At 41.9% G+C, this 24,725-nt stretch overlaps 1 protein-coding gene across 4 annotated transcripts in view; it reads left to right on the forward strand.

Annotated features, from left to right (window-relative positions):
- The window catches only part of Kyat3 (kynurenine aminotransferase 3), a 41,940-nt gene that overhangs the window by 4,961 nt on the left and 12,254 nt on the right, over positions 1-24,725 (forward strand). For 3 of the 4 annotated variants that reach the window (XM_051194670.1, XM_051194664.1, XM_051194657.1), the window contains exons 2-9: positions 10,949-11,007; positions 11,770-11,914; positions 15,602-15,751; positions 18,303-18,389; positions 18,812-18,937; positions 19,023-19,143; positions 22,769-22,845; positions 24,251-24,340. In XM_051194670.1, coding sequence (XP_051050627.1) covers positions 10,952-11,007; positions 11,770-11,914; positions 15,602-15,751; positions 18,303-18,389; positions 18,812-18,937; positions 19,023-19,143; positions 22,769-22,845; positions 24,251-24,340 — 852 coding nt within the window. In that variant the 5' untranslated portion in view covers positions 10,949-10,951. The remainder of the gene's footprint in view (positions 1-10,948; positions 11,008-11,769; positions 11,915-15,601; positions 15,752-18,302; positions 18,390-18,811; positions 18,938-19,022; positions 19,144-22,768; positions 22,846-24,250; positions 24,341-24,725) is intronic. The other variant, XM_051194679.1, reaches the window with a different exon arrangement.

Raw genomic sequence — 24,725 nt, forward strand, 5'->3', positions numbered from 1 at the left:
ACTTATATGTTGATAGAGACATGGCCTCACTATGTAGCCCAGGCTGGTCTGAAACATGGTAGACAGGTCAGGATAACATCAAATTAGAGTTGATTATTCATCTTCAGCCTCCAGCACTGTAGGGTTTCAGGAATGAGCCACCAAAACCCAGTTTAGAAATAATTTCATATAAAATAGAGCAGTTAAGTATGTGTTCCTTAAAAGTTTCAGTTAAATACACACACCTTTGCATGGGATATAATTGCCTCATTCTTACATCTTAAATTTAGTCGCCCACTCACTGAATTTTACATTTAAGTTTTTCCGTTATTGTAGGAGCATTTTGTGTTTGTGCTGCCATCTAGTGGGAAAATAAAGTAATCCATCTGGTTTTCTGAATTTGTAACTAATACTTGAGGATCTCAAATATGTGACATAATTTTGTTAGTGCTTGCTTGAGGAACATTTTTTTTAACAGAAAGAGAAAGGAAGCATTATTTTAGAACACCCTGACAACATTTTCAAATCAGCTCTGTCTAGACACTACAAACTACAGCTTTAGGATGACAATTCAAAGATCAATTATTTGCTGAGGGAGGGATGTACCATGAAATCCCTGCCACAAGCAACCACACAGCATCTCCATCACCCCTAAAACGTCCTCTATGCCCCTCTGTAGCTCATGCCTCACCCTGTGGTGTTACGAGCTAGTTTTCCTACCGGTCTGGTTCCTCTGCTGCACCAGACCCAAATAACACACAAGAGACACTGTATTAGATATAAAGCTGTGGCCTGTTAGTAGCATTTCTTATTGGCTAGCTCTATCTTAAATATTAACCCATTTCTATTCATCTAAGTATTTCCACGTGGTCTTATCTTACCAGAGAGAGGGCCCTGGACTTCTGTTCTCTCAAGTCTCTACATGTTGACTTACCCCTACTACTTCTGGAATTCTCCTTGTGTCCTAGTCCCACCTGTCTTGCTTTCCTATTGGCCAACAGTGCTTTATTCATTAACCAGTATGAGAAACATATTTACAGAATGACATCTCCCATCACTGTGGTGCTGGGAATTGAACCCAGAGCCTTGCACACATTAAGCAAATGTTCCCCTGCTGAGATAGAATCCCGGTCCTTTGATTTGCACGTTGTCACTAAGGATTAGTTCAATTTTGGTACTTTATATAAATAAAAAATATGAGGGGATTGTAGTGATACACACCTTTAATCCCAGTGCTTGGGAGGCAGAGGCAAGCAGATCTCTGTGAGTTCGATGCCAGCCTGGTCTACAGAGCGAGTTCCAGGACTGGCTCCATAGCTCCTGAGAAACTCTGTCTCAAAAATCGAAAACGAACAAAGAACACTTCATATAGACCATTGCTTGTGTGTGTGTTTCTTTCATACATACAATGATTTTAAATGTAACATGCTGGAGAGTCCTCCCTCGAAGTTGAGCACTAGTTCAGTATGGAGATGCACCTGCTGGCTTTTCTTTTTCCCCTTTGACAGGCCTTTTGGTTGTCTCTGGGTTTGGGTTTCTATGCCTAAACTTGTAAAGTATCTCTGTACATTGATGTATTAGACATAGTTTTTCATTATCTTGTAAACATGTTACAGTGAGATGTATGATTTATTTTTAATCATATTTAATTGCACTTAAAGTAAGTTCAATTTTTAGGTCACTGCCGAAACATTTCTCAAACTGTCTGGACCCCTTTGTCTTCCCACCAGTATCCCAGTTGCCCTGTGTCTTTGTTAGCAACACTGAGTACCTGCAAGCATCTTAATTGCTGCATTGTGATTAATTCTCATTTCCCTGATGATCGTGAGGCCTAAGGTGCTTTAGAGACAATTTCGAGTGCTCCAACTTTCAGTCCTTCTGATAGTGAATTTGGGAAGTGTGGCTGTATTTATTCTCGTGTGATGGAAACAGAGATGAAGCAAAATGCTGTAAGGTTCAAGGTCCTGCCTGTTACCTATGAGTTGGAGGTAACAACTTTCCTTTCCCTTTCTCTGAGGCTGTGAGCATCCTTACGGTTCTCTTTCATGTCAAGGGAGATGCGGATTTAGTTTGTGTCCCGTGTGACTAAGGTCTGATAGCTAGGATTGTCAGTGGTATCTGATGTGCGGGGGGAGGAGGGGGAAAAGCCTATGTCCTTGATAATGTCCCCTGCCATCCTGAGAGTTCTAAATTTCACAGAAGCCCGAGTAACGGCTGTGTACTTCACAAAAGAAACCACAGCTTAGGTTGGAGGGATGCTATTGGGTTTTAATATAGCATTTCCAGTGTGTTTTAAACAAACAAACAAAAAAGACATTTAAGAGGTAGTAATAATACTAGCAAAGGAAGGAAGGAAGGGTCATCCCTGTGGGCGTTGAAACATCAAAATATAAAAAGCAAGTAAAATAAAGATGCAGCAAAATGTATATGCACTTACGTGTGTGTGTGTGTGTGTGTGTGTGCTCAAACACCTTATACAGCTTTGCTCTTTCTGTGTTTGGCCTTTCTTGGCTCCTCTGGGTAAAGATTTGATTAAGACTCCTACTGAATAGATTTGACAACCTCGATTTCCTCCGCTTCAGCCCCTCCCTCCCGTCTCATCCCACCTACTTGAATTAGGTCTTATGGGTTAAGTCCTTAAAATGTATGCAGTTGAAATTTGATAGCGGACACTGAGGTTGTAATTCTTTTCATTTTCGGACCTAGTTTTGCTGAAGCTTTTCCTTACCTTGGCCATCCTTGCCACCTTGTGGTGAGGCTGTGGAGTAGCAGCCTTTCCCTTCAAGCTGACGGAATATTAGGTAGTTTGTGGTTATAATGGTAACTTTGTGTACTACAGCCAGTTCATGTATGTGCCGTACCTGAAATGCAACTGATGAAAATAGCTGCATCCAAAGGTCACACTAGACCTATAGATGTTCTCTTATGTATCTAGAGCTTCATTCTAACGTCCTGGTCCTGGGTCTGCCCCAGAAAATAGTTTTGTGTGTATGTGTATTTCAAGACTCGGTTTCTCTGTGTAACAGTCCTGGCTGCCCTGGAACTTGCTCTGCAGACCAGGCTGGCCTTGAACTCAGAGACCTGCCTGCCTCTGTCTCACAACCGCCTTTCGCACCAGCAGCTGAATCTGGTTGTCCCTACTGTGAGGAGTGTCCTATGACCTTTGTCACTGTAAAGAAACAAACTTCACCTCAAAGGTGATAAGAGATAGCTTATTCAGGAGCCAAATATGGATAACCATGGAATACTGATTCAGGGTACCCAAAATTGTGTTCCAGTGTGATTATAGTCTGATGAATTTGGGGGGAATGAGGGAGGCAGGGTTTCTCTGCTTAACAGGCCTGGCTGTCTTGAAACTCGACCTGTAGGCCAATCTGGCCTCAAATGCACAGAGAGCTTTCTGTCTCTGCCCCCCAAGTGCTGGAATTAAAGGCATGTGCCACCACTGCCCACTGGTTAATCTTGTATGGTAATGGACAAAGTTAATCCTAAATGAAGACACTTTTAATATACATCGGTCAAGACATTAGGTAGGGATGATAAAGCAATGTATTGTGTGTGGGGGGGGGGGGCAGGAGTCTCTTCTATGGGCCTCAGGTATTACCTATGGCAGACACTCAGCCATCTGCTTAGCAAAGCTAGTGATCTGTTAGGTAAATACAGTTCAAAGGGTTTCATCAGTTAGTCACAAAGAAGCTAAGGCAGATACTGAGTCTCCTAAGAGGGCTGAAGACAACCTGAGATAAATTGTAATTAGGCTCTGAACCTGCAACATTCCAACCTCTCCTGCTCATTGTAGTTCTAATCAGCTAACCAACCTCTCTGCATTTTCAGTGGCTTCTTACCTTTCATAGTGTGACGACTCTTGATTGTCACCTTGACTGTATCTGGAATGAACTAAAATCCAGAAATGGAGGGCAGACATATGGTCCACATCTTGAGGCAACATGCCTTCCATCCCAGACAACATGCCGTCGATCCCGACCTTAAGGCTGATCCAGACCTTGAGTTGAGATGGCACGTACCTTTAATCCAGGTCTTGAGGCAGGAAGGCACACCTTTAATCTGGGCCACACCTTCTGCTGGAAGCCTATGTAAGGAAGAGGAAAGGGCCGGTCAGTCTTTCTTTACTTGCTTGCCTTCTCACACCTATTCCTTCCCGGGCATTGGAGCCTCCCTTGAGATCCCAGCATAAACAGGAACCAGCTGAGACACCCAGCCTAGTGGGACTGAGCAACTACTGGATTCTTGGACTTAGCCTTCCACTGTTGGACTCAACCTGTAAGTCATCCCAATAATTTCCCATATGTGTGTGTATATATATAGGAAATCTGTAACTCCAGAGAATCCTGATTAATACAGCTAGTCAACTGATTTCCTCTGTTTGTTTTAACAAAGCAAATGCTTAAGACACAAGTGTTGTTTTGTTTCTTTCTCTGCTTTTGGAGGCTGAAAAGGCTGAGACCACTGTAAGCAGAGATATTTCTTCCTCAGGAGGGAAGGAAACATCTTCCTTGACTTTCAGTGATTTCCTGGGGATTTTGGCATCCTTCGCCATGCCCTTCATACAAGGTTCTCTCTGTGTCCAGAGGTCCCCTTAAATGATGACCCAGTGTTTTGTTTTGTTTTATTTTTTTGAGACAGGTTTTCTCTGTGTAGTTCAGAGTCTGTCCTGGTACTTACTCTGTAGATCTACCTGCCTCTGCCTCCCAAGTGCTCAGACTAAAGGCATGCTTCTCCTCTGCTTCCTCCATCACCACCCGACCTTTTTCTTTCTTTCTTTGTTTCTTTCTTCTTTCTTTTTTAACAAGTCAAATTTTTAATTTATTTTGTGTATGAGTGTTTTGTCCGCATGTATGTCTAAGCACTATGTGCAGCAATACTGTCCAGAAGAGGGTGTAGGACCTCCCGGGACTGGATTACAGACAGTTTTGACCCACCATGTGGGTGTTGGGAATCAAACCTGGATCCTTTGGAAGCGCAGTCAGCGCTCTTAGCTCCTCAGCCAATCAGACACCAATAACCCTATTTCTATGGCCACATTCTGAGTACTGAGAGTTAGGACCTCAGCATATGTAATTGAGAGGAACCAAACTCAACCCATAACAATGTGACTTGTCTGATCTTGACTTTATGGAGTGAACTGAATGGCAACCATTGCTGCTTGACAAAGTTCTGGCATTTTGACTTTGCAGATCACAATTCTCCAGCACCTTTTTCTCTCATTTTTCATAACTCTCACTATTCTTTTTTTTAATAATTCTGTTAGCCAGTTACTAGTTTCTTATCAGCTAGCTCTGTCTTAAATATTAACCCATTTCTATTAATCTAAGTATTTCCATGTGGTCCACCGGAGAGAGGTGCCAGTGTCCTGCTCTCTCCGTCCTCCATCTTGAATCTCCTCCCTACTACTTCCAGAATCCTCCTTGTCTCCTAGTCCCGTCTATCTTGCTTTCCTATTGACCAACAGTGCTTTATTCATTAACCAATAAGAGAAACATATTTACAGAATGACATCTCCCATCATCTCCTCTTTTCTGTCTAAAATAAAAAGGGTTTTAACCTTAATATAGCAAAATATATAACAAAACAGTTATCAAATAAGAACCACAGTTAGCAATATTTAGTCTAATAACATTTAGCAAAATATAAAGAAATATTCCACCATCTATCCTATCTTTGTGAATCTAAAGTCTTATATGTAACTTATCTTTAATCCTAAATAAGGAAAACTGTAACCATAACTATCTGTCTTCAATTCCATCAAAGACCACAGAAGGATAATATATAAACTCTAAAAATGACAGAGACAACTACCCTAGTCAGTCACCCGAAGTTCTTCTGTAATGTTCCATCTTCAGCCCATAGGCTGACAGACTCTTCAACAAAGCAGGAAACTTTAAACTGTCCACCTGTGTTGGCAGTTTTTCAGCCACTTTTCCTTGTGTCCAGCAGACTGTCTGGCAGACTCTTTCATGAAGCAGGAACCCTGTAGCAATGTCCATCTTGAATCAGCAGTCACTTTTCTGTGGGTCCTGCATGTCCAGTTTATACAGCATAAAGTCAAACAGTCTAGACAAGAGCAGTATCTTGCCCAAATGGCTAGTCTTGCAATATTGGAGGCAAACTCCATAATGTGTTTCTTCAATGTCCACCTTCTTTTATGACATAGGTGGTGTTGCCAGGAGCAGTTATGTCTCACTGTCAAGAAAAACCCTAAACCATTTTAAATGCCATATTCTGTAGGTCTTTGAAAGGTTTGAAGAATGCCTATCTATCTCCTATATTTCACTGTATATCTTGAAAACCTAACTAACTTAACTCTATAAGTTTTGACTATCATAGGTAATTATAATCTGTACTAAATTCTACATTACATTTTTAAATAAGCTATATAAACACAATACCTAAAAAGAGGAGAAATATACATATCACAAAATTGACCTTAAATTTGTATCACTAAATGAAAATCCATTCCAAAACAAAGTATTCATATTTATACAATAATCCCCTTTTTACCTTAAAAAGAGATTGGTTGTGATCATTAACCATTTATAACCAAGTCCATTTAAATGAAAACAAATATTTATAGACAATATTTAGGAATTTGGGTTCATTCTTTCCAAACTGCTTCCTGCTGGTAGGGGCGCTGTCATGGGGATCCTAAAAAGACAGAAATCTTGGCTGTAGTCTGCATGGCTGCCTTGTCCCAGCTGTTTTGAATGTTGGATCACCTGAGATGCTGTTTCAGGGGGTCTGGCCTGATCAAACCATGTTAGTCTGGAAGGAATCCACAGCTTTTCATTTTCTGTGGAAACAAAAATAGAAATCCTTTTCCCCAGTAACTTGTCCTTAGACCTAAATTTTGAAGTCAAAGCATTTTTAAAATATATAAATTGGATTGATCCAGCACCATTTGTTTTAACAGTTGTTATTTCCTCAGCAGTCAAATGATACAAAGACAATATAATACTGTACAGTATCCAGATTCTCTCCATCTTTACATGGCTTTTTTAATTACTCAATTTCTTTTATTTTTAGGTTTTCATTTTTTGAGACAGGGTTTCTCTGTGTAACTCTTATCTGTCCTGGAATTAACTCTGTGTACCAGGTTTATTTTGAAATCACAGAGATCTGCTTGCCTATGTCTCCCAAGTGCTGGAATTAAAGGCATGTGCCACCACACCCAGATACTCTCTTTTTATTATTCTTTTTTAAACCATTTTATCCTGTTTTTTTTTTCTCTTTCAATATGTATATTTTAAAACACACTGTAAACCTTTAGAGGTTTTTCTTAATCTGAATCTGTCTTTACTGTAAATCTTTATCTTCTTCTGGTTGGTAAACAACATTGCTAAAATGAAAGCCACAACTGTATTAGCTGCGGTCTATACAAGATGGCGGTGGGTACTTTTACCACCAGAACTGAGAGCTGTGTATGCTGCCTGCTTGGTGATGTGGTCTCTGCCATTGCCAGCTCTCATACACATCATTCAGTTGCTAGCAGAGCTCTTTAAAAGCCTTGCATTTTTTGTTTTGTTTTGTTTTGCTTTGCTTTGCCACTTATGCTGAGTCGGGAAACCTCCCTTAAAGGAGCCTCGAAAATTTCTACTTATCTCTAGCAAAACGAAGTCCAACTGAGAAAAATGCTGTTACCAAGAAGCCTTTCTTGTCTCTGTTCTTTTGTTTCTAAAACCCCTTTTTAAGCTTTTGTCAGCTTTTAAGTGGAAGTTCTTATTAGCTACGTTGAAGGCATCATTATGTTAGGAGCAGGTTTTCCCTGCCGGCCTGGTCCCAGAGCCACACCAGCCCCAAATAATACACAGAGCCGCTGTATTAGATATAAAGCTGTTAGCCAGTTAGTAGTTTCTTATTGGCTAGCTCTGCTTAAATATTCACCCATTTGTATTCTAAGTATTTCCACGTGGTCTCATCTTACTGGAGAGAGAGGCCGGTGTTCTGTTCTCTCTGTCCTCCATCTTGAATCTCTGATTCTCACTGTTCTTATGAGTGTCCCTTTATGCCTTTTCCTTTGGGAAATTTTGTTCGGTATTTGAAAGATGAAAATGTATAAAATGGCCACCTCTTTAAACAAGGTAATTCTTTGGGGAAAAAAAATCCCCACAACTATGGAACTATATATATATATATATATATATATCATGATAACTCTACCTATTCCCACACAAGTTAACACCAAGCTGCTGCAAAAATTTATGTGAGTAACATATGCTTGATAAATAAGGTATATTTGGTGAAAGGTTTCTGTATCCCTTTAAGTCTCCACCAACATAGCCTATCAAACCAAGCTGAATTAAGGAATAAAAGTCCAAGTTTAATGAGCAAAGCAACTCCCAGTGGTAGAAACTTGAGGAAGAAACATGTGGCTGATCAAGGGACCAGGCCTTAAATAGCCTATAGGGTCATCTTGAGCATCTCAGGGGGAGAAGCTGCTGATGGCAGACTTTCGGAGACTGGGGAGGGTTTGGAGTGAGGGGCAGCAGATCTGGATAGAGCTTCCCAAAAAATTGATAAACTAGGTTTATAGACCCCGAAGGTCTATTCATATTCACAGTAACATTTGTCTGGCCTCACTTTGCTCGTCTTAAGCTTTAACGATTTGGATACAATAAGCCATACAAAGCAACTTCCGGGTGGTAAACAAGAAACCATAAGGGAGGACCATGTGCCATATTCCATAATATAGTCGTTTTCCCACATCAGGCACTTAGACAAAAGCTTCCATTCCCTGTGGGGGGAAGGGTTGAAAAAAGTTCCTGCTTGCTAAAAAGGGAGTAATTTTTATGTCTGGCAAACGGAACTTGTGACCCTCCATTGACATATGACTGATGATGCCTATTAACTTGAGAAGGTCAATGCCAGCTTCCTCAATCCCTGATCACAAGCCGCACTCCAGCTCACATGCTCCTTCCTCCTGCTTAGTCTTCTGTACAATTACAGAGTACAAAAGGTGTAGCCTTTCTTTTTCTTTTCTTTTTTTCCTCAGTGAAGTGGCAGCCATCCCAATTCAACCTCAGACTGTGTCAGTCTCCTCTTCCCCCTCACCAGCTCCACCTCTTATGGGGGACCTGAACTCCCAAAGCTTTGTTTAATCATTTCCACAAGGCGCTAACTGCTTCTTCTGCTGGTCAGCTATATAACCTAGCTCTATGGCTCAACCATGAAATCACCTTGACCAAAAATGTAAAAAAAAGAAGCAACGTGTGTGTATTATAGGGAGGTTGTGTTCTTGGCAGAGGTGACCGTGGCTCAGGGACAGTGACATGCCTTTTTATCTCAACTAACTAGCTAGTCTTACTTTGTGCCCACGTTGTATTTCTTTGTTTTAGTTTGCAGGGGAACAGTGCCTATGGGAAGGGTGCACGTGCTCACGGGAATTTGGAGGCCTAAGGTCAATGCCGGTCTCTTTCTCAGTTGTTCTCCATCTTATTTTTGAGGCAGGGTCTCTCTCTCATTGCTTGGTCTGGAGTTCACTGTTTGAGATGTTCTGGCTGAACTGGGAGCCCCTGGAATCGCCCTGTATCTGTCCCACAGTCTTGTAGTTACAAGCATGTCAGAGCCTGACTACTACATGGTGCTTGGGACAGGAACTCAGCTCCTCATGCTTACACAGAAAGTGATTTGCCCACTAAGCCATTTCCCCAACCCTCTCATTCATCTGAATCTACTTTGCGTTTCTTTCTGGTCACATGCTGAATGAACCATTACGTTCTCAACTCAATTTTGGAAAGAGGGGAAGGCCTTTATAAGAAAGTAGTCTTTTCTGTCCTGCTGGGTCTTTTGAGTTTTATAGTTGTATTCTCTAGAGTAGCACTCTGTTCAGGTGGGACTTCATCAAAATGCTGTTCTAGAAGCGTGGTAGCCTCTAGAGAATTTGCTTATGATTCTCTTCCCTGGCGTTTCAAAGATTACAAATAAGAGGCTGAGAGAGCTATTTCTTTGGTATTATTGTTCAAAATAGACTGAGAGAACAATGTTCTCTGTAATAACCATTATCATTATCTCTCTCCCAGATAGAATTAAAATTGCTTTAATATTCTATTACAAAATTCCTTGCAAAAATGCTGTCAATCATTTTTATTTCCACCAGCTTGCTAACAACGAACTCAACACTAATTCAATAGTTTTGAGAAATAGTCAAAAATGTAGCTTTTGAATTGAAAGAACTGAGATATTGTGTATGGTATGATAATTATAACTTCTGATATTTCCCTACTACAGTCTTAGCTTGCTTGGTGTTAAGTGACTAATGAGGATGACTACTATATTTCAAGCAGCAAGTTCCAGGCGTGCTTTCTAAAAGGTCTTAGTATGTGAGAGATAGTAGAAGATAGTGTAAGTATGGGCTGTAGAAGAAGGTCATGAGCTCAGATCTTGGGCTGAGCCTGTTTGAGATGGTTTTATGAACTCTGGCAGATGGAAAAGTTTTTTTCATCTCCATCTTCATGGTACCTTATAATGCTACATAGGGTTGATGTGGATGTTAAAATTTTAGTCATGTAACACACACAGAATGGTGCCTGGTTCACACAAATTGCTTCATAATGTTAGCTAGCATTATCTCTAACCCATTATTAAGAATTTGAAAACATTTGAGTTTTTAACTTCCTTATAGAATTATGGTTATGCAAATTTCATAGCTTGGCTCAAGATTCTCTTTTGCATTGATATTACTATTATTGAGCTCTTGTATGTGTTTCAAGCCCTTAAATGGGTTAGCTCTTCCTGCTGGGGTGGTATTTTTGTTCTTGGGTGAGACTGTAAAGAAATGAGGGCCACAAGAAAAAGCATTCTGCAGGACAGTGGGGAAGAGTTGACAATCCCTTAGAACTTCTTACCGTGGTACCATTTACAAGATAACAGGAGAAAAAAAGGAAGAATGGCCCAATGTTTACTGACCTCTTTGAATTCTGACTAATTAAAAGAAACTTTCAATAATATCTTTCAGAAAATGGCTTTGAAATTCAAAAATGCCAAACGAATTGAAGGCCTGGACAGCAATGTGTGGTGAGTGTCTCATATGAATGATCATGCGGTGAAGTTTCCTGTGGTCCCTTAAATTGGATTTGGCTTCAGCCATAGTCCAATAATGAGGCTGTTCATTTGATTCCTCCCATTACTCACAATTAAATGTGGGAAAGCCAGTCTCTGGACTAGCACTGGATACATGGCAGAGAACATCGAAACTAAGTTTGACTGATGAGTTCATGAAATTTACAATCGCTTCCTTTTCTTTTTTCTTTTTTTCTTGAAGTAGGGCCTTGCTATGTATAAAGCCCAGACTGGCCTTAAATTCTTGATCCTCTTGCCCCAGCCTCCCCAGTGCTGGGATTACAGACATTTACAGGCACATGTATAATATATGTGTGTGTGTGTGTGTATGACTCAAATATTAATGTTATTAAATTAAGGTCTCTAAGAAAGATAGGGTCATTTGTTCAACCATTATTTGCTAGATAAATTCATCTTGTGGGTAGTAACATTTGGTTGGAAACTCATTGTTTTTCATCTTTAAGACTAAGTCCTATTTTTTTTTCTATAATTAGAACATGTGATTTTTGTTTTTCAAAACAGTATTTTTCTGTGTAGCCTAAGCCGTCATGGAACTCTGTAGACCAGGCTGGCATCAAACTCAGAGATCCACCTGCCTCTGTCTCCCAAATGCTAGGATTAAAAGCATGGGTCACCACTGCCTGAAAACATACAATATTGAAGTTAACTCTGTAATTATAGTATTTTCTAATTTTAGTTGTTTTCTTTTTTAATCAGGGTTGAATTCACTAAGTTGGCTGCAGACCCTTCTGTTGTGAATCTTGGACAAGGCCTTCCAGACATATCCCCTCCTTCCTATGTAAAGGAAGAATTATCAAAGGCTGCATTGGCTGACAACCTGAATCAGTACACAAGGGGCTTTGTGAGTCTATCAGGGCCTTGTGGGGCATATACTGATAACTCAAACTGGTGTGTGTGTGTGTGTGTGTGTGTGTGTGTGTGTGTGTGTGTGTCCCTCTTTCTAGGACCACTGTCCCAACCTAGAAACTCAGAAGCCCCTTACTCTTACCTCTTAGGATGTGCCTTCCCCAACTTCCAGCCCTTTCACAGATCTGTTTGGCCCTTCATTGACTGCTATTCTGAAATGAGAGCTCAGGACATAAAGGGAAGGGGAAATACCCTCTCATTAACTTTGCTATTTCTTTAACACTCCTGTATTCTTAGCATTGGCTTCTTAAAAACAAAAACGAAAAAAACTATTTCTGACTAGACGCTTGCTTCCTCCCTCGCCTCTCTAACCCCTTATCCATCATCTGTGCTGAAATACCCAGGCATCCAGACTTTTTCGATTAGATTGACTTTGAACTATAGACATTTGTCTGCCATGCCTGAGAGCCATGTGATTGTCATATGACCAAGCATCTTCTTTTCCTTTCCCCTGAGAGTGTGAAGATGGGGGAGAAACAGGATATGGAAAGAAGTCTTTACATTTTTGTCATTGTGAGTCTGTCTGTGAAAGTCCAAACAGCCCACACAGGGTTTTGCTTTGGGGATAAGAGCACAGGGGGAAAAAGCAAGACCTGATCAAGATGGTCACAGGGCTCTCATGGTCTCACTGCTGGCCTCCCTGTCTTCATTAGGATGTTTGTTGTTATGGTAAAATACCATGGTCAAAAGCAACTGGGGAAGGGCTTTCTCGTCTTAGAACTTCTAGTTTATCATGCAGGGAAATCAGGAAAAGAACTAAAAGCAGGAATCTGGGGACAGGAACTATGCAAAGGCCACGCTTACTAGCTTGCTCCTGATGGCTTGCCCAGCCTGCTTTCTTATAGCATCCCAGACCAACAGATCAAGGGTAATATTGCCCACAGTGAGCTGAGCCCTCCCACATCAATTGTCAATCAAAAAAATTGTTCCATAGGCTTGTTCATAAGCCAATCTAGGAAGCAGGTATTTTCTCACTTGAGTTTCCTTCTTCCCTAATGACTCAAACTTATGTCAAATTAACAGAAAACTAGCCAGCCCACTCACTAACCAATCAGCTATAAGCCCCCATATCAGACCTGAAACGATGAAAGTTGTAGAAGAAAATATAAGGGAAATAGGTCAAGTATTGGTATAGGCTATGATTTTTTTAATAAACTCCCAAAGTACAGATAACAATAGCAAAAATAGATAAATGTGATCTTATGAAACTAAGCAATTTGTGTATTTCAAAGAAGCATAACAGAATAGAGACAACCTATAGAATGGGAGAAAGGTACTCACCAGACAAAGGATGAATGTCTAGAATGAGTGAAGAGTGGGAAGGCTATATAACAAAAAAGGCTAGCAAGTGTATAGAGAAGCCCTTACCATCACTAATCAAGAAAATGCAAACAAGTCATGAGAAATCATCTCGGCACAGGCAGAATGGCTATCTAAAAATCAAAACATACCAAATGAAGAAGAGGGAGAAAGAAATCTCTTCTGCACCCTTGATATCACTGTAAATTGGTGCTAATGTCACAAAAGACAGCATGAGTAGAGTTGGCAAGCTTGCCCAGTGGGTGAAGGCATTTATTAAGGCTGACAACCTAAGTCTGATCCTTGCACGCACATGATGATGGGAGAGAACCAACTTCCCAGTAATTCTCTAGCCTCCACATGCAATGCAGCATGGATACCTTCCCCCAAGACACACAATAAATGGTGGGATATTTGCATACTGTGAAAATGTATTGTTGGGCCTGGTTTAATAAAGAGCTGAATGGCCAATAGCTAGGCAGGAGGTGTCGGCGGGACTTCTGGACAGACAGGGAAGGTAGGAGCAGATAATCTAGCCACAGGAAGATGCAGAGCAAGCAGGATGTGCAGGAGGAGAGGTGGCAGCCATGAGTCAGGTGGCAGTTAATTTTGGTTGCAAGAGTTGGTTAGAAACAAGCCTAAACTATAGGCTGAGCTTTTCCAATTGATACGTCTCCATGTCACTGTTTGGGAGCTGGCAGGACAGAGATTTGTTACAATGAAAAAATTAAAACAATTAAAAGGAGCAAAACAATGGACATAAAAATGTCTGGATTTATGTCCACAGGAAATGAAGTCAGCATCTCAGAGACACCACACCCATGTGTGCTGAAGTGGTGTTCATTGCAGCTAAGATACTGAATCTGTCTAGGTGGCCATCGGCAGAATAGACAAAAATATGCTAGCCTCCCCAGTAGACTATTATTCTGCCACAGGCAGAGTGAAAACCAGACAACTGCAGCAAAACAGAACCAGCAAACATCAAGTTAACTGCAATAATGAGGCAGACACAGAGTAACCAAACACTGGCTATTTTGTATTGTATGGAAAGTAAACTATGTAGATCTGGAAGTAGATGAGAGTTGAAGGGTAGTCTGTAGAGGCTAGGAAGAGGAAGCGGATGGAGGGAAAGGGAGATTAAATAACAGATGCTGAGACCTAGTGAGATGAAAAGAAAACTTTCTAGTCTTCTGCAGCACAGACAGGGTTTACAATTCACAATAACTTGTTATATATTTGAAGAACTATAATAGAAGAGAGCTTGAAGGTTTCAAAGAAATGCTGGAGGAAAGTGCTAATTACTGGTTTTATCTATATACTGTGGTCATATATTAGGTATCACATTGCCCCTTAAATATGTGCAATTATTGCATGTTAGCTAAAATAAAAATTACTTACTTCTGTGTATGGGTTGAACCCAAAGCCCTATACCTACTAGACAAGTGCTTTAGTACTGAGCTATGCCCCAGCCCCTAAAGAGAAAGTTTTAGTATGATAATTACTACATATCTCACATTCTGTGCATTTGTCATTCTCTTTCTCATCTTCTGGGAATCACTGTCCTTAGTAACTATTCTTTTCTCATAAATGGATAGTACTCTGCTTCCTGGTAGCATTTGTCATCAGCAACAGTAGCATGTATGTCTTTGGTGAATTTGGTTTTCCTTCTCTTAGTCTATGGCAGATAGAACCTCCTGGCAATTGAATAAAGCAGATTCTGGCAAATGGCAAATGCACGGTTTTTACATTCATTTCTACATGCATTTAATTTTGTGCTATTATAAATATACTGGGAGGGAATTCATTTCTATTCAAAACAAATGCTTTGATATATTGTATTCCAAATCTTTCTTTTGTGGATACTTTTCAATCAGCACCAAGTTTTCATAACCATTCATAGAGACATTCAAAGTGCAAAGGCTTTTAAAGTTTATTGCTATTTTGGAAATTCAGATTCGGAGGCTGGATGGATGATGACTCAGTTAAAAGCACTTACTGCTATTGCGGAGGGCTTGGGTTCAATTCCCAGCACTCACATGGTAGCTTAACTGCACAATCTGTCACACCTGCCTGTAACTCCAGGTCCAAAGGGGCCAGCACCTTTTTCTGACCTCCACTACACTCATGTGCACATGCACACACATAGACAAAATACCCATACATACAAAATCAATCTCTAAAAATACAAAGATAGGGATAATGTTAGACATTAAACCCGACTTTAAAAACTGTTACATTTTAGAGTTACATTACCTCAAAGAAGTAGCTTTCATAACCAATTTCAAGGTGGGTTTTTGTTTTGTCTTCATCTTTAATCCAATAGGGTCATCCATCACTTGTGAAAGCTCTGTCCTCTTTATATGAAAAAATTTATCAAAATCGAATTGATCCAAATGAAGAAATTATTGTGACAGTCGGAGGATATGGAGCTCTCTTTAATGCCATTCAAGGACTGGTTGACCCGGGAGATGAAGTAAGTACATGAGCACTGCTATATAATCTGCTTCAATACTTCTGTCCCGAGTTAGAGCCTTCTCCTCATTTTGTTCCTTTCTCTTCCACTTTCAATCCATGTTGAAGTCCAATGGTGGTACAATGAAGTGGACAAGCCTTGAATGTAATAGACTGGGATAAATTGCCATATAAGTATAGTGCACATAAAGTGCCTGGGTCCAGACACTCTGAGTCATTTCCTGGTGTATGTCTCCCAGGGTTAACCATTATACTGTAATCTGCACCTTGGTTCATTCTTGTGGCTCTTTTGCTGGATAGAAGTTGGAATCATATGGTACAGGCTATTGAATTTTTTTTTTCTTTTCATCCATTATTATGTCTTTGAGATTTGTTCACTTTGTAGCATTCTTCGTTAGTTATTAGTTGGTTGGTTAGTTATTTTTCTTGTTTGTTTTTGAGACAGGTCTCCTCTAGCCCAGGCTGACCTAACTATGTATGTGGCTGGCATGCACCCCTCACACACACATACATACATGCAGATTCAATGAAAACATTAGACTGTGTGTGTGTGTGTGTGTGTGCGTGCTTGTAAAAATGCTTATATTCTTTCATCTAGAGTAGCAGTCATGTGAATTTATTCAACTGAGCATACATACACTGTTGTTTATACACGCAAAAGATGAGAAAACAATTTCTATATTCAGCGAACTCTCACGCAGGCGTTAATGTAAGAGCAGAAATTAGAATTATATGGCATTCTCATGACATTGGGCTAGGTCTTAAAGGATATGTAAGCATGGGCTGGGGAAGTGGCTCCCTGGGCTGGCAAGGGAGCCACTTCTCCCTGGATAGGGCCATTTTCTGACTTGAATCTCCAGAACCCACATGACAGAATGAGAAAACCAACACTGGCAAGTTGTCCTCTGAGTCCTGAAGAGGGATGTCTTTCTGTATTCTTACCACTGATGAATGAAGAAGTGGAGTTGACCAATAGCCAGGCAGAATAGAACAAGGCAGGAAATCCAAGTAGAGATACAGTGAGAAAGAAGGCGGAGTTGAAGCAGACACCAGCTGCTGAGGAAGCAAGACCTGCCAAAAATGAGGTAATAAGCCACAAACCATGTGGCACTTAAATGTAAGAGCTAGTTAGTGATAACCCTGAGCCATCAGCCGGACAATTATAATTAATACTAAGCCTTTGAATGATTATTTTTTGGGGCTGCAGGACCAGGTGGGACACAGAAAAGCTTCCAGCTACTGACTACCACAAGTGCCCCATGGTACACAAGAGCATGTACACAACAAATAAACAAATCAATGTAATCAAAAACTGTGTAAAAGCAAAAAGCTAGGCAAATGTAGTGGCGTGTGCCTGCAATCCCAAAACTTGAGAGGTGAAACCAGGAGGTAAGGGCCCATCTCAGCTCCACGGTGAGCTGGAGATTGGCCAGGCTAGATAAGATCTTACTTCCCTGGAAGAAAGAAAGGAAGGAAGAAGGTTGCTTTAGTTACCTTTCTGTTTCTGTGACAAAATGCCATAACGAAGGCAACTTACAAAAGAGTCTTACTGGGAGCCTGTTAGTTTCAGAGGGTGAGGAGACCATGACCATCACAGTGCAGAGCATGACGACAGGCAGACACACAGTCACAATGCTGGAGCCTCGGTGAGAGCTTTTACATTAGAACAACAACCATGAAGCACAGAGAGAGCAGAGTGGGAGAGAGCAGCCATTTGGAAGCCCGCTGACACACTTCCTCCAACAAGGCCACACCTCCTAGTCCTTTCCAGACAGTTCCACAAACTTGGAGCCAAGCATTCAAACATGAGCCCGTGGAGCCGTCCTCACTCAAACCACCAGAGATAATGGAATGGCAGAAAGGCCCTAAATTGGGTCTACGGGCTGGGGTGATAGCAGCAGACCAGATCAGCTGCTCAACCTGAAACTGTAGGAAGGGTGGTTGGAGAAGAGTCTGAGAGGTGAGAAATCTGACCCAAAAACTGGGGGTTATAAAAAAAAAAAAAAGGTTCCAAATAACACATGTGGGCGGGGGGGGGGGGTGCTGTGGGCATCACCAAGAACAACATCCATAATTCACTCACAAGTTTACTCTCAAGATACTGGCTAAACTTAGCACCCCATTCAGATATAATTGCAATGTCATTTCCTGACACCCTGCTCCTATCAAGTTTCTCCTATATTGTGTTTTCTAACTTGAAATACAGAAACCATCCTTACTGGTTTTGCTTAGAACATCCCTTTGAAATATGGTGACCAGTCCAGGCCCGAGATAAGTCTGGGTGTGCACCTATAATAATTGACAATTTAGGATGTCCCTACTCTAAGTCTATCCTTAGATCTCCCGAGAGCCTGAACTCCGGGCTTGACTCCCTGGACGTCTTTACCCAGGCTCTTTTTGCACTCAGACATTCTCTCCACAAAGGCCTGGCCTGTCTTTTCCATTGCTGCATCTCATCTCTTAGCACAGCGCCTCCCACATACCAGGTGCCTGCTGCATTCACGCAGTGAGTTGCTGGCTGAACCCTGGGTTGTTCTTTGCTTTTCTCGTAGGTGATCATAATGGTGCCTTTTTACGACTGTTACGAGCCCATGGTGAGAATGGCCGGAGCAACGCCTGTGTTTATTCCCCTGAGATCTGTAAGTCCCCAGTCCGTCCACAGGCTTGCAGAATGTTTTAAAATGCCAATGTCTTTGTCACTGGAGATGTAGCTAAGTCTTTCGAAAGCAATGAATACAGTAGCTAAGGGGACTCACAGACTTACGGTGTCACATGTTGCCCATGGATAGAGCCTGTTTCTGGGAAGGAACAACAGCTGTTGTGCTGACAGTGTGTACATAAGATTCGAATCCTCTGGGTTCTTGAGGTTGGATTGGAGCCCAATTATTTGTGTTTGTGTTCTTCCTTAGCCATATATTCAGTTGCCTTTGCCAGGTCTGTCTTTAATCGTCTTTTTTCTTTGCTAGGTTGTTTGTAAGACAGTGAACATGAATTAATTTGTCCAACTCACATCTTAATTTGTTCAAATCACATCCTTCTTCTTCTTCTTCTTCATGCTTAGAAACCCACTGATGGGATGACATGGTCTAGCTCTGACTGGACATTCAGCCCCCAAGAACTGGAAAGTAAATTTAGTTCCAAAACTAAAGCCATTATATTAAATACTCCACATAACCCCATTGGCAAGGTAAGTGAGCCTCTTTGCTGACATGGGCTGGGAGTCACTGTTTTCTCATGTGTGGAATAACCGGAATTTCCTTTAATATGTGTAGGTGTATACCAGAGAAGAGCTGCAAATCATTGCTGACCTTTGCATCAAGTATGACACCCTGTGCATCAGTGATGAGGTTTATGAATGGCTGGTCTATACTGGACATAAGCATATAAAAATAGGTACTGATTCCGGCAGTCTCAGGGCTGCAAGGGTTTGGGCATATCGCGGAACAACTGATTGGAAAGGGTCCCAGGCCAGTTTTAAAATAGTGTCTGTGACGGGTGTCTACGTGAGCACTTACAGCAAGTATTTAGAAGGATGGTGCTTGAGGGATTACCGTCCAGCTTGATGAACAGATGTTCAAATGGGGGAAGGGACTTGAGATCACAATGTGGATATGGGAAGTGAGTAGAACAGTTCTTGTGCCTGTCTCTGACTTCTTACCGGGAACCCTGCTGCTCCGTGCTGTGTAAGACACTGGGATAGAAGTTTCCATGAAGAGGTTCATGACAGTGCTGCACGAGTTGCTTAAATAACAGCAAGGAATCATAGAATGGCAAGCTACTGTTAGGCTGTCCTCGGTTGGATTTTGCAGTCGCCACTAGCCTATCTCGCCCAAATAACTACAGTATCATCTGGCGTGGCTGCCGCTCGCAGCCGTGGGGGTGGGGTAAGCTTGGGATGTTGCACCTGTCTTTCCTTTGATAGAGACACTATCCCCCTGATGTCCACATGACTCCCTCAGGTCTTTGTCCCCATGTCACACTCCCTCACGTCCAGCATTCACTTCCTTCACTTTTATTTTGTTTTTCCCTCTCTATCTTTAACAGAATCTATGCGCTTCGCTTCTAAATTACAAGAACTATAAGATTGTTATTTGCGTTGGTCTCTTCTAAATTGCCATTTTCCAGGTTAGGGTCCCACACATGGTAGGACTTGACCCAGCCCAGAGTCGATAGAGGTAACCTCAAGGGAAGAATTTCCTGCATTGCATAGGCACCTGATCACTTCCACGAAGGACTGCCTGACATAAGAATGCAGCCTACTGTGGGCAGTGCCATCTTAGGCCAGTGGCCCTGGTCCCCATGCGAGCAGCATACCTGCGTGGTTTGTCCTGTGCTCCCTGAGCTGGGAATGAGTCCCAGCCCTGACTTCTTTGGTGTTGCACTGCGATGGGAAAGTATAAGCCAAATAAACCCTTTCGCGAGAGCAGAAAGCAAGTTAGAACATCAGGCAATCAAATGTCTTTGCTGGATAAGATGAGTAGGAGACATGGAAAGGAGGAGGTAAAGATGCACATGTGTGTATAAACAGAAGTCACGTGTGCTATAATTGTTCCGGTAGATGGAAGGAGAAAGGAAGTGCTTGAGGGGGTTAGAATGTAACAAGTCTCTCTGTCCCACCAGCCTCTCCCACATCACAGCATGCAGACTTATTATCTGTTATGAAAGCTCAGCCGAGAGCTTGTTTCTAACTAGCTCTTACAATTTAATTAACCCATTCCTATTAATCTGTGTGCTGCCACGTGGCTCGTCACTGTTGTCTCTTCTCCTGCATGTCTTGCTTGTCCTCCATCTCTCGGCATTCTTCCCAGCATTCCCTCTGGCCTCCAAATCCAGCCTAACTATTGGCTGTTCTGCTTTTTATTAAACCAATTCGAGTGACACATCTTCACAGTTATTCCACCACATCAGAAGCCTTGGAGAAGGGGTAAAACTCTTGGAGAAGGCAAAAAAGCTCTGAGGCCCTTGAAACCTCAGTGCCCTGCATTGTAGAACAGGGGCATAATGGAACTAGAAGTGATTCTGCCTGACCGAAAACTGAACATAAGAATACATTGCTGTTGTTGTTTTAATCCAGTTTGGGGGATGGAAAGACGGTCCAGAGGTTAAGAGCACTGGCTGCTCTTCCAGATGGCCCAGGTTCCATTCCCAACATCCACGTGGTAGTTCACAATCCTCTGTAATTCTAGTTCCAGGGGATCTGACATCCTCCCCTTGCCTCTGTGGGCATTACTTTAGTACACAGACATACATGTGAGCAAAGCATCATATGCATAAAATAATACTTTTCAAGTCCCAGTTATGTGCATAGGTCTATAACAGAGCTCTTGCAGCAAATGCATTTGAGTTTTTGGACTTGATCATTGATATTCATTTACTAAATCCTCTTGTTAACTCTCAAGAGCTGTAACTTTTAAGATCAGGTAAGTAACAGCAACTGTCAAAGGCTTAAGAAAATCTTGTGGATGAAACCCTAAGGTGACTTTTCAAATTTCTGCACATTAACTTGAGTCCCCAGTATGGCCATAATTATACTTGGAGAACTACAGCAAAAGGAATTGGCTCTGTGACTGAATTACAAAGTAGATTAATAAGCTCCAGGTCATGTGTCTACCAGCCTGGGTGATGCATAGGGGCTGTGAAGAAATGAAAACTCCAGCTAATCATGGTGACACACACCTGTAAACCATACCACTCCTGAGGCTGAAGCAGGAGGATCTCAGGTTCAAGGCCAGCCTGGGCTAGATAAACTAGAACTATGAAGCACGAGCTCTCCAGCTTAAGTGAGAAGGAAACACTCAGATTCCTGTCTTGACTCCAGCCCAGGTTACCAAGCAGCACTAAGACTTACCTAGATACAGTATGTGTTTACGCTTTTGCTAAGTGTGTTCCCAGGACTCTGGGGAGACCCCATCTAGAGTAAGTGGAATTGCCGGCTGAATGATTAGGCTCAGATTATGAAGGAGTGTTTTTTGAAGTCACCCAAATTTTGCTGGCAGCTAGATCCATGGAAGAGAACTAATGTCGTTCAGCATATACACAGAGGCAGCGCAAAGGATTTGTAGTTCAAGATTGTAATTGCACAGCTGCCTGCCTAAGCTGACGCGGTGTTCCAAATTTTAGCCAAATCACCCCTGACCCAGGAGACCTCCGTTCCTCTTCTGTCACTGGCTAACAGCCCTGCCTGCCCCTACTTCACCCCCCTAGCACACATCACTGCTGCCACCTTGGTGTACCTCCTGTGCTAGACCTCAAGCTCTTTAGAGGCAGGAGGTACATATCCCTCTTTGGGTCCTTTGTCAATCTTAGTTACTAAGACAGATTCGATGGACAAATGTGAATGAATGACATTGAAAGATATCAGTCAAGAATGGCCTGGTGGCTCACTGCCTTTGGTTGGAAAGAATCTCCTGAAATTAAAGGAAGTCATGACTGTGCAGTGGGCTGGGCTATACGGTATGGCATTTTTATCTCAATGGCGTTGTAAGCAAAACAGACACAGACAGAGTGCAAGGCATCAGTAGACCTGCTTTGCCTTCCGTCAATGTTCCCAATGAAGCTGCACACCTGAGAACCATTGCTCCAGGGGGTGTGGAGAAACAGACCTAGGAACCAAAACCAGCCCATAGGGTCACGGTGCTGCACGGTGGCTCAGTGGTAGAGCACACACTTAGCTGAGATGCCATCCATGGTCATGGTGTCTCTTCACAGCCATAGATACCCTAAGACAGACAGACAGACAGATGGAGAAATAAGTGCATAAATAAATGTAATAGAGGTGTCATATCTATCTTCATATTGTTTTGGTCCAACACTGCAATCCTTTCAGGCACTATAACATTTTTAGCTTAAATTTACATTACCTAAAATAAAGACTGAAATAACTACACTGATACTATTTAGTATCTCTGCTTCCACTGGGTTCCTGTTGTCTGCATTGTTTTTAGATTACACTAGATGAAACGTAGTTGAAAAGGAAACATGTTAGTCAATTAATTACCTATTTGTTTTTCTTTTTCAGCCACGTTTCCTGGTATGTGGGAGAGAACAATAACAATAGGAAGTGCTGGCAAGACTTTCAGTGTGACCGGCTGGAAGGTGAGGGGGGAGGGTGCTGCCGGACTGGGGGGGTGTGGCTCAGTGGCAGAGCACATCCTTTGCCTGGGAAAGACTCTGGGTTCAGTCCCCATTACTCTCCAGAAAGAGGAGGCCGTTACACAGAGAAACCCTGTCTTGGAAATAGAAAATAAACCCATACTTTATTTTCTGTAGACAATTTTGCATTTTATATGCATACAAAATATATGTGGGATTTTATACTTTTCCATATCTGCTGATTTGTTTGGCTTTCATGTCAAGCTTCAACCTTTTATTTTTAATTACATGTATTTACTTGGGGACTGGGGGATGTGTGCTGTGGTGCATGTGTGGAGGGCAGAGGGCAATGCATAAGAGTCGGTTCTTTCCAACATGTGGATCCCAGAGATTGAACCTGCGTCCTCAAGCTTAGCAGCAAGCAAGTTCTTACCCTCTGAACCATATCCCTGGCCCATGTTTCATCCTTTTTAAGGCCAAGTAATTTCCTTAAAAGAAAGGAAAATCAATTAATTTAAAATTTTATGAGTGATCAACCAATGTTACTTTTTTCTTTACAAAGAATGTTCGCCTATTAAAAGAGGAAAGCAACACTGGCTAATACCCTGGCTTTAACTGTGGCCCAAAGACTCGGTGTTTTTAAGCATGCTAATTCTTTTCATTCTCATAAGCACAGTGTTATGTAGGCAAGGTTTTCATCCCTGTTTTACAGATTACAAAACTAAGTCACAGTAACTTTTACTGTTTTGCATGAGATTACATTGCCAATACACTCAAGCCAGGAAAGGCAGCCCACCTTCAGAGTCCATGCACCAACCATGGTACTGTTGATCATGACAGTGTGTGCATCAGGATCTGTAATCCTGAGCCACAGGGAGTGGAGGCGAGAAAATCAGGAAGCCAACATTCTTTTTTGTGAGTTCAAGGCTAGCCTGGGCTATAGGAGATACTGTCTCACAAAACAAAAGAGTCCCCAATTGAAATTCAGTTCTCCTTGAGCCTTACAGACACTAGACAGGGCTAAGGGACTGCTGGAAAACCAGGAGAATTAGAAATCCGTGTGTTCTGATTGTAGGGGAATCCTCTGAGCTGTAGTGCAGAATTACTTGTGCCTGTACTTAAGGCAAGTGCAACTGCTCACTGTTATTTCTCATGAGCACCAGAAGTGGCACATCGCAGAGGGGAAGGGCTCACTCACCCACAGGTTTTGTTTACCTTCAGAAGGTAGGCAGAATAGTGAAGACAGAGCTGGGAACTTCACAAAATACAAGCATTGCCCTTCTTTCCTCCGGAGACATTTCTGAATCGCCAATGCTTATGTTTGTCATTTACACTAATTACTCTGTTAGATATGATGTATATTCTTAGATTCTGTTTTGAAATCTGCTTTTATCTTTTCCCTTCCCAGCTTGGCTGGAGCATTGGTCCTAAACACCTGGTAAAACACTTACAGACTGTTCAACAAAACACTTTTTACACTTGTGCAACTCCTTTACAGGTATGTGTTGGCCCTTGTGCGTGCAGGAACGAGATAGCTTCTTCATGAACAAGCCCTTCTCTAGCACAGTTTGGGAATTTGGAAGCAGACACATAGTCATTGGATAAAGCCTAATTTCAAGATCCGTAATTTATGTCACATCTACAAAGCTCCTCTGGTAACACAGGATAACGCATATTAAGGGACAGACGACTTTGGTCATTCTTCATACTCGATTTAAAGGAAAGAAAATGTCCTGGGTGTGGTGGCGCGTGCCTGTCATGTTAGCACTTGAGGCTTCAGTCAGGAGAGTCATGCGTTCCAGGCTGGTCCTGACCACACAGAGACTTCAAAGTCTGGCTGGACAATACAGGAAGACCCTGTGGGGGGTGGGTAGCATGCAGAG

This window comes from Phodopus roborovskii, unplaced genomic scaffold (genome assembly GCF_943737965.1).
Source record: "Phodopus roborovskii unplaced genomic scaffold, PHOROB, whole genome shotgun sequence".
Lineage (NCBI taxonomy): Eukaryota > Metazoa > Chordata > Mammalia > Rodentia > Cricetidae > Phodopus > Phodopus roborovskii.